The sequence below is a fragment of the Megalops cyprinoides genome, chromosome 16 (genome assembly GCF_013368585.1).
Source record: "Megalops cyprinoides isolate fMegCyp1 chromosome 16, fMegCyp1.pri, whole genome shotgun sequence".
Classification (NCBI taxonomy): domain Eukaryota; kingdom Metazoa; phylum Chordata; class Actinopteri; order Elopiformes; family Megalopidae; genus Megalops; species Megalops cyprinoides.
The window spans coordinates 5162193-5175801 of record NC_050598.1 but is presented as its reverse complement, the minus strand read 5'-3'; the positions used below and the strand labels follow the sequence as shown (position 1 = coordinate 5175801).

Here is a 13609-nt window from a genome sequence, read left to right as displayed (position 1 = left end):
TGATCATGTGTTTTTGTGTTTATTCTTTTTTGAAGTGTTTATTATCCTAAGTTGTTTACTTTGGCTGTACAGTAATTACTAAGGTGTGTCTACGTGTAAATCCTGAGTTATACCCTTTTTGTTATGATTAAACTGAATTTAATCCTTGTGGATGTGCTGTACATTTTTACTGTTTTTGCCCTCATAATGATCATATATGAGTAAAATTCAACTGCCTTTATAAATTATTGCAGTGTTTTTCACATTCAGTACAGTAGGAATCCACACAGAAAAGACTGCTATTAAGCAACATGATATATTCATAAGCTAATATGAATTATTTTGTGGTTTTGTGACTAGTTCTATCAAAGCCTCATAGAAACCCTGTTCCCACTCCCCCTCTCCTCTTCACCCATACGCTGTGTCTCCCCCTGAGAGGAGGTGCTGGAGTGTTGTGTGGAAGAATGACCTTCTAGGTCAAAATGATGATGTCACAGTAGCTTACAGGTGATACTTCTTATTAGCTAAATTATTAGACAATTTACATTTACATGTTTGTCATCTAGCAGATGCTCTTACCCAGAGCGACTTCCAAAGTGTTAGTACAAAGTACGTCTAATAGAATGGAATGGTTATACAAACAAGGAGGTTATTAGCAATATTTGAACATATGTCAAGTGCATCCTTGTTTCAACATATACTGTACCATCTAAGGCAGAAACTGCATCATTCCAAACCATTCTACACAATTGTGTAAAGGGGTTATAGGAGTCGTTTTAAGGAAATCCTTTTTATAATGTAGTTTTAAGCTTTGATTGTGGTCTTTTGGCATGGTATGCTGTTTTTCAACCATACTTTTACGTTCTTTTCCTCCCTTCTACTTCCCCCTCTCCATCTAATTCTCACTTCCCTCTTGCTTTTCCCTGCTTAATTTTGAGAGGAGGTGCTAAGGGCTAGCCCCATTCTCCTCAGTGACAATGTGCACTCTGATTGAACAGAGGCCCTGTGAATTGAAATGGCTTGGTCTATCGCTTGTGAGATCAACTATTGTGACGTCACAATAGCATAAAGGTGATATATTATTATTACCTGCTACCAATTCAGCTAATCACAACAGTAATGAAAAGAGGTCATTAGAGTCCTATTAATGAAATCTACCTTAAGAATGCATTTCATGATTTGGCTGTGGCAGTGCAGTATGAGTTCCATTTTTCCTCCAAGTTCTTCTCTTTCCTCCCCTTTTCCCTCTCTCTTCTTTCTTTTTCTCTTCATTGTTTTCATTCTCTTTCCTTCTCACCCCTCAGCTCTATTTCTCCCATTCTGAGGTTAAGTATTACCATGTAACAGTAAATTACAGACGATGTATCTGCTCCTAGTACAACTACCACCACAATTTCAACTCTTCAGTTTCTTTTGGTTATACACACACACAATATATACTGTGTGTCTATAGCCGTGTCTCAAAGGAAAATTTGAGGGGAGGAATTAAAAAGTGAAAGAGTGAGAGAAAAACTGGGAGAGGAATTAGGCCGCATTAGAGCGGAGATTAACGGGGATCTGTGACAGCAACACGGAGCAGATTAAGGAGGTGGAGGGGAAAAATGAACTACAGCTGGCCCCGTGGACGGATGGATGGAGAGATGGATGGATGGATGGGCATGGGCCTCACCATCTCCTCCTCCTCCCCGCGGTTGACGCACTGGGCCCCCGCTCTCTCCGCCTCCCTCCACCTCTCCTTCTCCGCTCTCTCCATCTCTCCTTCCGATGGACTTCCCTCCTACTCCAGCTCCAGAGCCCTGAGAGAGAGGAGGAAAGAGACAGAGAACATGCCAATGAAGTACTGCGCCTGGTGGCGTTAAATGCTCTTTTCCCTGTTTTATTTCTGTTTAAAGCTTAAGCATTCTGTGTATGAACATTTTTTTGGTTTGGTCTGGTAATACATCATGCCAATAAAGCTTACTAAACTCACACTGAGAGAAAGACAGAGACAGATAGAGAGAGAGCGCGAGCGAGATTACTCCCATCTGACCGTAATCTCATTAGAGCGTTTAACACGAGCGCGGCGCTAATACAGTGTGAATGTAATCGCCGTGCAGTGTGGTGTTAGAGGACACCCAGCTGGCTCCAAATCAATTAACTCTGCATAAGTTAACAAGCAGTGTGCTGCTTAAATTGGGCAGCAGTGTGATGTAGTGCCAAAGAGGAGAGGCTGAGACCCCAAGGTTGCTGGTTAAAATCCTGGTAAGGGTACTACTGTTGGGAAGGGCGTGATCTGAATTACTCAGGTAAATACCCAGCTGTATAAATGTGTGACAAGTAAACTACGTAAGTTGCTCTGAATAAGAGCACCTGCCAAGCTAATGTGATGCAATGCAATTCTGTTTCAGCTCTTTTTTTCCTGTCCACTCCACTTGCTATGGCTTCGGTCACATCCACAGTCCCTAAATATTTGAGGTTTCTCCCACTACCAGGTGCACCATATCCAGTCAGAAACTGAAATCCACAGATCTAGAGTGAAAAAAGTGAGGCATCCCTAACCCAGTAAGGGAAAACATGGTCCCTTAAGCCTTCTGCCAAAAAAATATTAACCTGAATTAGCAAAGTACTGTACAGTTGTGCTTTGCATAATTCCTGTTCACTCCAGTGCTAAGTGTAGTGCTAGCTGTAACATCACTGGAATCTTTGGCTCCCTTTGCCCTAGATAAGGCATGCACCCTGGCCTACCAAACATGAGTGTGCAAGTGAGTTTAATCCTCTCATCATGACCTCATATGGTTGAATAATATGTTGTAATATCACCTGAGTGCTCGCTGACATGACATCAGAGTGAATGATTGTCTGGAAGAGGTAATGATCACTCTGAGTGTGCTGTTGTCAGTACTTCGGCCCCCCAGCTGTTGCTTTGGTGTTTCTCCCTGTCTCTCAGTGTTGTCCATGTGCTTTTGTTTACAGTTCCCATGTGTTCCAGCCCTGCCCCGCTCTCCGCCCTGTCCCCGCCCACCTGATTTCCTGATGGCCTCCACCTGCCTGCCTGCCCACCTGCATCCCATCTCCCCGTCAGCCCAGCCCTTTATATTCCCTGGTTGTCTCTGTCTTGTTGCCAGCTCGTCTCAGTGTTTTCTCTGTTACGTACCTGCCTTGTTACTTGTGTTATTGTTCCCGTACTGACTTCTGCCTGACTTCCTACCTCGTCCCTGCCTGCCGTCCTGCCTTGGTTGCCTGATCTGCCTGCCCCCGGTTTTGACTCTGCCTGCTCCTGTTTTTGATCCCTGCTCCTGGTTTGTTTCTGCCTCAGACTGCCTTCCTGGTCTTTTGACGCTGCCTGTTCTGCCACCATGAACTTGCCCTGTGATTCCAATAAAACCCCTGGGAACCCGGTCTGCGTTTGAGTCCGTGCCTGTGCCCTGACTGCTGTTGCTCAGTGTTTTAGCTGTCACTCATTACCCCAGCCTGAGATCCACTTCCCCTGTTCTTTTCTGTCAGTATGCTACTGTCTCTTTATAAGAATCCCTTGGGCACTGCACATCTGAGCTGCCTCCGGCTAATATGATAGCAAATTGATTTAAAAGTCTATACAGGGTGACGTAGCAGTAGCAGAAATGATTAAACATGCTTCTTTTAAAATTGAATCTGAGGAGAGGAGGAACAACCACAAGAAATTAGAGAAGAGAGAAGAGGGCTGACAGAGAGAGTGTGATGCAGAGAAGACTTGGATGGGATGATAGAATCTGAGGAAGAAAGAGAGGACAGAGAGGCAGGTGAATGGAGGCACAGACAGGAGACAAAAGAGATGCAGGGAGGGAGAGAGAGACACTCACTATGATGTGAGCTACAGTGTCAGAGAGGAAGTGAGACAATTACAGTAGTGTGTGTTACTGTGTCACTGTGTTACATTATCAGGGAGGGAGAGAGACACTCACCATAACATGTGTTACAGGGTCAGAGAAAGAGATACTCTCCACTGTGTGTTACAGTGTCAGAGAGAGAGACACACACACTCACCATGGTGTGTGTTATAGTGCCAATAGAGAGAGACACTTACCACGGTGTGTGCTACAGTGTCAGCTGAATGGGCCACGGTCCACACTCCACACCCTGCTACACTGGGGCAGTCTGAGCAGCAGCTGAAGGGAGACGGGACACAGGTCAATCAGTCACGTGTGCATGCACATACACACACACACACACACACATGCACACGCACACGTGCACACACACACGTGCACACACACACAAACGCACACACACAAGCACACAATCCCTTTCACACTCACACACACACGATCCCTCTCTCACTTTTACACACACACCAACACACACACACACACACACACACACACATGCACACGCACATGTGCACATGCACACGCACACAGACGCACACACACACACACACATGCACACGCACATGTGCACACGCACACAGACGCACACACACACACACACGTGCACACACACACAAATGCACACACACAAGCACACAATCCCTTTCACACTCACACACACACGATCCCTCTCTCACTTTTACACACACACCAACACACACACACACAAACACAAGATCCCTCTCTCACTAACACACACACGTATACACACACACGTGCACGCACACAAGCACACAATCCCCCTCGAACTCACACACACACACACACACAAACACATGATCCCTCTCTCACTTACACACGCACACACAAACACAGGATCCGTCTCACTAACACACACACACACACACACACACAAACACACGATCTCTCTCTCACTTACATACACACACACATACGCACAAGTGCACAATCTCTCTCACTCACACACCTATACACACAACACACACTTCCAGCACCTTCAAGCTTATGATAAGAGAGGCAGCATCATATTGTCCCGGACATGCTACAGTATACACAGCATAACAGAGTCATATCAATACGCTGATTCATATCAATGTGAGTGCTGCAGCCGTGTCAGTGTACCAGGTACACACAGTGACGACCCTCTGTGAATGCCTGTATTCATTTACCCCTGAATGCTGCTGTGTGTAAGTTCTGTTAGTATAAACATTCGGGGTTTGATGGGTCAAAGTAAATGTAAGAGTTAGTATTTGAGAGCTGATCAGTGTGTTTTGATAGCATTGATGTCTGGAAGTTGATGATCCTGTTTGTTTGTGAGTGTGTCCGAGTGTTGGTGTCAGTGTGATTTTTAATGTTGATGTCTGGGAGTTGATTATTCTGGTCATTTATCATTGTTGGAGTGTCAGTGTTAGTAATCTGGGAGGTGATGTGTCAGTTTTTTGGCTAATGTAGCACTGTTGGTGCATAGGTGTCTGGGAGCTGAGCTTGACTGTTTGTCAGTGTTAGTGGTAGTATGTCAGTGTGTTTGCTATTTTTGGCATTTATGACTCTGAGTGTTCGGCTGATAAGGCCTGGGAATTCATGAGTCTGTTCTAGTGTGTCTTAGTGTGGGGGTGTCAGTGTTTGTTAATTATCTGGGACTCGATGAGTCTGCTCTTCTGTTAGTGTGTCTGTGTTGGTGTGCTTGTTACCTGTCTACCTGTTCATTTGACAGTGTGAATGTCAGTGTATCAGTGTGATTGTTAGTGTTGATACCTGCAAGCTGATGAGGCTGTTCATTTACCAGCATGCTTCAGTGTCGCCTTGTCTGCCAGTGTTTGTATCTGAGAGTTGATGAATTTGCTTAGTATTGCTGTGTCAGTGTGATTGTCAGCATGTCTGAGTGTTGGTGTTTCAGTGTGATTGTCAGTGTGTCTGAGTGTTGCTGTGTCAGTGTTGCTGTATCAGTGTGATTGTTAGCGTGTCTGTGTTGCTGTGTCAGCGTGTCTCAGTGTTAATATGTCAGTATGATTGTCAGTGTCTCAGTATTACTGTCAGTGTGATCGTCAGTGTGCCTCAGTGTTGCTGTGTCAGTGTGATCGTCAGCGTGTCTCAGTGTTGCTGTATCAGCGTGTCTCAGTGTTGCTGTGTCAGTGTGATCGTCAGCGTGCCTCAGTGTTGCTGTGTCAGTGTGATCGTCAGCGTGCCTCAGTGTCGCTGTGTCAGTGTGATCGTCAGCGTGTCTCAGTGTTGCTGTATCAGTGTGATCATCAGCGTGTCTCAGTGTTGCTGTGTCAGTGTGATTGTCAGTGTGCCTCAGTGTTGCTGTGTCAGTGTGATTGTCAGTGTGCCTCAGTGTTGCTGTGTCAGTGTGATTGTCAGCGTGTCTCAGTGTTGCTGTGTCAGTGTGATTGTCAGTGTGCCTCAGTGTTGCTGTGTCAGTGTGATTGTCAGTGTGTCTCAGTGTTAATATGTCAGTGTGATCGTCAAGGTGCCTCAGTGTTGCTGTGTCAGTGTGATCGTCAGCGTGTCTCAGTGTTAATATGTCAGTGTGATCGTCAGCGTGTCTCAGTGTTGCTGTGTCAGCGTGTCTCAGTGTTGCTGTGTCAGTGTGATCGTCAGCGTGCCTCAGTGTTGCTGTATCAGTGTGATTGTCAGCGTGTCTGTGTTGCTGTGTCAGCGTGTCTCAGTGTTAATATGTCAGTATGATTGTCAGTGTCTCAGTATTACTGTCAGTGTGATTGTCAGTGTGCCTCAGTGTTGCTGTGTCAGTGTGATCGTCAGCGTGTCTCAGTATTACTGTCAGTGTGATCGTCAGCGTGCCTCAGTGTTGCTGTATCAGTGTGATTGTCAGCGTGCCTCAGTGTCGCTGTGTCAGTGTGATCGTCAGCGTGTCTCAGTGTTGCTGTATCAGTGTGATCATCAGCGTGTCTCAGTGTTGCTGTGTCAGTGTGATTGTCAGCGTGTCTCAGTGTTGCTGTGTCAGTGTGATTGTCAGCGTGTCTCAGTGTTGCTGTGTCAGTGTGATCGTCAGTGTGCCTCAGTGTTGCTGTGTCAGTGTGATCGTCAGCGTGTCTCAGTGTTGCTGTATCAGCGTGTCTCAGTGTTGCTGTGTCAGTGTGATCGTCAGCGTGTCTCAGTGTTGCTGTGTCAGCGTGTCTCAGTGTCGCTGTATCAGTGTGATCGTCAGTGTGCCTCAGTGTTGCTGTATCAGTGTGATCGTCAGTGTGCCTCAGTGTTGCTGTGTCAGTGTGATCGTCAGTGTGCCTCAGTGTTGCTGTATCAGTGTGATCGTCAGTGTGCCTCAGTGTTGCTGTATCAGTGTGATCGTCAGCGTGTCTCAGTGTTGCTGTGTCAGTGTGATTGTCAGCGTGTCTCAGTGTTGCTGTGTCAGTGTGATCGTCAGCGTGTCTCAGTGTTGCTGTATCAGTGTGATCGTCAGTGTGTCTCAGTGTTGCTGTGTCAGTGTGTCTCAGTGTTGCTGTGTTAGTGTGATCGTCAGCGTGCCTCAGTGTTGCTGTGTCAGTGTGTCTCAGTGTTGCTGTATCAGTGTGATCGTCAGCGTGCCTCAGTGTCGCTGTGTCAGTGTGATCGTCAGCGTGTCTCAGTGTCGCTGTGTCAGTGTGATCGTCAGCGTGTCTCAGTGTCGCTGTGTCAGTGTGATCGTCAGCGTGTCTCAGTGTTGCTGTATCAGTGTGGCTGCAGCGCAGTCAGTGGCGCCAGCGTAATGCTGACCACAGCACTCCTCCTTCTGCTGATGCTCTCTGTGCGGCCTGCACGCAGCAGCGCTCTTTAACAGCTGCACTTCTCCTCTGCTGACCTCTACCAACACCGACTGAGGTGTCAGGATCTTAGCAGGTAATTAATGCACTGGCTGTTCTGTTGCATTCCTGCTGGCTTTGTACCTCCCAACCACTGAATCAGACCAAACACAACTGTAGATATGTAACTGGAATTCCAAGTGGAATCTCTCATTCTCCTAACTCCTCATTTATCTCAGTTTTTAACTAAAAGAAAGTTATAACCATTCAAAAACAATGCAATAGTTTTTTTTTCCCACATTACATGTGCTTCCTGTTTTTTTTTTTTTTACACACTGCATATATTTGGGGAAAAAAGATAACTTACAGTGGCACTACATGCACACAGAGCTAGGCCTATCCTTTCCGTGAGTGTGGCGATCTAAGCCTACGGACCCAATGCTTGGGCAGGGCCTGGATTGAGTTTGGCAAAAGTAATGTAAAGGAACTGCACTGCATCAGTGGGGCCTTAGTGTAAGTTTGAGCCAGAACCAGTGCAGCAAATTCAGGGATCGTTACATGTGTGGGGTAATCTCAGTGCTCCCCATGGATCAGTCGGAAGTTCAAAGCTCCACAGCTGCCCTCCCACAGGTCTCTCTGCTGTTAGAAATGATGTAAAAGTCCAGAAATGTGGGGAGGGGGGTGGACTGGTCAGCCCCCCCTCGCCTCTGTTGTTCCCCTCAATAGAATGCAGGTCACAGCCAGCGGAGCTGCTGATGGTGATCCTCTTAGCGCTCACATTCGCATTCCTCCCCGGCTAACCAATGTGGGTCGGCGCCGCCACGGCGACCCAGCTAACAGCCAACGTCCCGGCATTATCAGCGAAACCGCACACCTCCGCCATCAAATTACGGCCAGCCTGTCAGCCACATGGCGTCCTCTCCCTCTTCAGCGTGGGCACCGTTTGGCGCCATTTGTTGCCGACAGCAACCCAGCAGATGTCGTCACATGTTGCCAGGGCATTGTCACGCTGTTGCCATGACGCGGCATCTCCCTGTCGACAAAGTGCCGCCTCCAGAGCTCTGTCTGCACCACGTCATCCTTCCATGACCTGGTCATTCTTACATAACATCCATACCACACGATTTACAAAATCACACTGCTGAACTGGGTACAGCCCAAACACTGACAGCACTCACCTGTCCCCAAAACTGTTTGTTTAATTGTATCAATGTGAAGGTAAAACTTTACTCCATTTCTTCATTTGTTGGTGAGGAGCATCAACCGACTTCCTCACACACTCAACTATAACTATAACTATAACTATAACCAACCAAGTCTGATCAAATGAAGCCCTAATGGGCAGACCTCCTGGTGTGAGTAAGCAACACTACACCGATTTTTATTCCTGATAAATGAAAAAATTACATTACATTACCATTACAATGTTTACAGTGCACTGTCTGACACAATGTGAAATTATATATTATGTAATGATATCTACTTAGTGGTACAATATTCTTTTAACTGTTACTAATTGTAAATTGTAATAATACATTACATCACAGGATCATGATGATCTTCATGATCATCTTCACTGTTTATGAGTTAAGGCAACAATCAAGTCTGCTTATTTGAGTCAAAATGACAGATTTCCTGAATGAGAAGCACGGAAAAGACAGAAGAGTAATCAACAGAGTAATGTGGACATAGAGGGCAAGGAGCAGCTCAGGAGTGGAACTGAATTACCGAAAACAAATAATAATAAAAATGTATGCAAGCTCTCTGTGTCTGATACATCTTCCCGCAGTCGGGACAGGGAGATGCAGACACACACACACACACAAAAAAAACCACAGAAGCCGACTGTCCCAGGGAATAGATGGAGGGATCCTGCCTCACGGGGTAAGGTGAGGTGGAGGTATCGCTTAGCAGGCAAAGTGGGGACACAGGCATGCACAGGGTGAGAGAGACAGAGAGGACTGGCAAAAGGAGAGGAGGGAGGGAAAGAGAGGAAGGGTGTCTGACTTTTGAAAGCCCTTTGTAAACTGTCACTAAAGAGTGGAATTAATCAAAGTGGAATATAGCCAAAAGCAAAAAAGAAAAAGAAAGACGACAAGACACTAAGAACTGCCTTTCTCAAATTTGGTCATATAAACCCTAACACCTCCTCTGTGTTCACAGAACAAATAGTTCCTTCTTTTACCCACTTTCTCACAAATATATCAATGCTGTCCATGAGTTTAAGAAAAACAAAGTTGACAAGGAGGAAAAAGACCAAAAAAAAAAGAAAAAAAGAGGAAAGAGGGTGATGAAAAGGAGTAGGAAAGAGGAAAAGAGATGGGAGAAGCGAGGGGAAAAGGGGAGTGGAGGAGAGAGGGGAGAGAGAAAGAGGGGAAAGGAGGCGGAAAAGGAAGAAGGGAGGAGAGATGGGGGAGAAAGAGGGAGAGGGATAGTGAAAGAGAGAGCAGAGAAGAGAGAGAGAGAGAGAGAGAGAGAGAGAGAGAGAGAGAAAACATTGCTCAGTGAGGGTTCTGTTGGATGCTGTGTCAGCAGTGCTCCAAAGGGTGATGCCTCTGCCCAGCTCCCCACCAAGCTAGTTGGTCCCCACGGACATACAGAGCTGAAACTGCTCTCCTGTGATACACACTCACACACACAACCTCACACCACTCTCCCCCATGCAAGGTCTCCAAGTGCTGACGGGCAGTTTGGCATGGCGTTGCACTTGCTACCAGGTGACTGTGATGATGACCACACCACCAGAGTTTTGTACGTCTTGCAAGAGTGTTGCCACATAACATGAGGACTGACAACTCTAAAGGACTATATTTACGGCATGTATACCCAGTTTAACCACACCGTTGACGCCAATCCACATATAACTCATATTACATCCTAACGTTCTTACTAAAGTGCAAGTACAGTAACGTACGACATAGTATACAGTTGGCTTGCTAAAACAAACAGAATCATTAAAATGTATACAAAGGAACAGACTAAGAGAAACACTGTCTTAAGTCCATATGGTTCAGTAACACAAAGCTAACCTTTGCCGAAAACAGACTAAACCTGTCTGTCTCACGGAATTCAGCTGACTAGCTCGGGTTAGCCTGATAGCCAGCACGCTACAGCGTGTCATGCAGACCCAGAGCACGCATAATGTCACGGTTCCCTGAATGTTTACATCCATACGCGTTCACAGTGCGGCGATGTTTGTAGCGGAAAGGTATTTGAATTATCAAGGCGCGCTACTCCCTACACACACCAGCGTGATTGATAACCAAACGTTAGGCTTGCAAAACCGACCGATAAATCCAAAGATATACGCAGCAGCGTTAGCGCCAAATCAAGATATCAGTGAAATAGCCTGAAATAACTTATTTCATGTATAAACACATTCGCCACATCGTCAGATATCTGCCTAGCTAGCTAGCGGCTGTGCATCGGTAATTACCCGGGTATGGGTCAACATATCATCTCCTCTTTCGTGAGCTCTTTGTCGGGACGTCTTGGCCAGAGAAACAAGGTTTTAGGCTGAAAATGGTCAGCGAATGTTCTCTGGGCTCGGAAGGGTCCGTTTATATGCAGTCGCAGTCTGTCTTGTTTCTGTTGCTTTCCCCCGTCTGGTTTTCCGTGCCGCCCGAGTGGTCCTCCTCTACTGTATCCTCACTCGCCTCGGACCACGGCTGATGCCAAATGACAGCTCGCAAAGGAAGTGTTGGCATTTCGAGTGCAGCTGCATCTCAGGAATTGTAGTTTTTCTATTATTACTCTATCGCTTTGCGGGGAAAAAATGTAGTCCAACGGCTCACTACAGCATCACATATTTGTACGCACTAACGAAACGTCATATGCGAATTCAGTGTTTCAGCTTTTTCATTATTCTAATGTAGGCTGAATGATGTATTTTCCGTCCACGCTTTAATAATGTATGTTTTAACAGAATCAGCTGGGGCCATATGAAAACGAAATTTGTACACTGCTATACAGGTACCCATATCCAACATTGAATGTAATACATATGTACAAACAGCAGGGGGTGTGGCTAGTTCAGTCAATAAAATTCTATGTAGCGCTGTAGGCTACCGCAATCAGTATAGCCTACCGTTAATTATCTGCACCAATATTAGTGTTGTTGATACAGCCTGCTCCAAATACCAGAGTAGTATTATTGTTTTAGCCCAGTTTTGAAGTAATACAGTTTGGTGTAACGTTCGCCCGGCCTGAGCGTTACTGGATCAAATTTGGGACAGTGGAACTTGAATCTGACTTTAAAACGTCGTGCTTGTTCACGGGCACTGAGTATAGAACAGACATTGCGCATATGCGGCAATCTTTACAGTACATGGATTGGCCAGTCTTATCAACGGCGTCAGCTGTGAGCCCATCCAGATGACGAAAGCGCTAGTGGACCCGGGCTGCGTTTACGCTTAACTGATGGCCATGAACACTTTTGTCTTTCAGCGCTGCAATGCGTAGCGAGTGGAAGGTTAAAAGGACAGAGAATGCCGAATCCATGAGTTTATCTTCATACTAGCTGTGCGTGTGCTACCAACACATTATGGGCTAAACCCCAAAATCTGCTTCAAATTCCAATTTCGCATTAAAATGAATAATACTGCACTGTATTGCGTTAATTCTATAATAACAATTGATTTTAAAAAGTCACACATCAACCATGCACTTTTGTTCAGATAAGTCATTGATTTTTGTGTACTTTTGTTTGCAAAAAACCCCCCCAAAAACAGATGTTACATTTTCACAGAAGTGCACAGAGGAAAGTCACATTGTTTCCGAATGACTGTCACATTTATTCACTCTGCAGTAATCTTTCAAATAAAATACAACAAAACAAATCTGCACCACTACTTTGCTTTGAGGAGGTTGAACTGAAGCTTCTGGAGCTACACCCAACATCTCTGAAGGTTTCCTGTTTCCCTGGGACACAAAAGCAGGTAACACACAGAAGAACTCCATTAGCTGCATGTGTCACCATGGTTAAGGTAAGGGGGGCTCTCAGACTGCAGGCAAGTAGTCATTGAGCAGAACAAACTTAAGAGATGACTAAGAACTCATAGCAAGATGAAACTATCATTTTCCACTGTGGTGTCCAGTATTACAAAATTTACTGGAACTACTGTTAGTGCCAGGAAAAGGACTTGTGTTTCTTTCCGCTGTGGACTGTGAGAAAAGTGGTGTGGGAGGGGGCCGTATACTGTATCTGTCAAGCAATCGGAAGCTTGGCCTCTGGTCAGATAAAATCTGAGCATCCTGAAGTCCTTGTCAAAACAGAGGGAGTCAAGTGAACTCCGACACATACTGGGACATTTTCTGACATCTGACATTATCATTGAAATAATAACAGGGTTGGACAAATTGTTCAGTTTAAGTCCTATATGCTACCGAAAGAAAAAAAGTATAACAGAAATAATACAAAATGGGAACCCTCAGATGACTGGAGAGAAAAAGGACAGGCGAGAACATTTAGTAAAAGTTATTTATTAGATTAATCCTTTTTCTCATTTTTACACAATTTACCAATAATTATTACTTTACACTGCCACTTCTTTAAAAAAGTATATTTCCACAAAATAAAAGGAGAAACATCCTGGAAAAATAAGAAGTAATGACAAATAAAACAGAAATATTGATGTAACAGTCAAAAAAACAACCAAAACAGCTGACCTACAAGCCCAGGAGAAAATAAATGTACCGCAATGGACAACTCAAGTTTGACCAAAAAAAAAAAAAAAAAAACCCAAGGCAAATTGGTGAATAAATGGTACAGTAATAACCATGGCACATTTATGGTACTGGAGTAAATATTTTGACAAGTTATTTTTTTGGAGCAATCCACAGTTACACCATGGCATGCATATCGTTTAAGTACAGAACAGTGCATTGGTGCTCAACATAGCAGATGAACCCTTTCTGTCTCCTGATTGGTGCTCAGCTTTTACAAATCTGAGCCCTTAAATAAAATGACTTGCTTGTCTCGTTCAAGTTTATTTTTACAAAAAAAAAAAAGAAAGAAAAAACAACCTTCCTGCTCTTGTAATACTA

General features: G+C 45.0%; 1 protein-coding gene across 1 annotated transcript in view; it reads right to left on the bottom strand.

Annotated features, from left to right (window-relative positions):
* Positions 1 to 11248, bottom strand: part of LOC118791150 (probable cation-transporting ATPase 13A3) — a 33033-nt gene extending 21785 nt beyond the window's left edge. The window contains exons 1-3 of the mRNA XM_036548428.1: positions 11001 to 11248; positions 4022 to 4103; positions 1649 to 1775 (exon numbers count right to left, since the gene is read on the bottom strand). Coding sequence (XP_036404321.1) covers positions 1649 to 1732 — 84 coding nt within the window. The 5' untranslated portion in view covers positions 1733 to 1775; positions 4022 to 4103; positions 11001 to 11248. The remainder of the gene's footprint in view (positions 1 to 1648; positions 1776 to 4021; positions 4104 to 11000) is intronic.
* Between the last annotated feature and the right edge of the window lie 2361 nt (positions 11249 to 13609).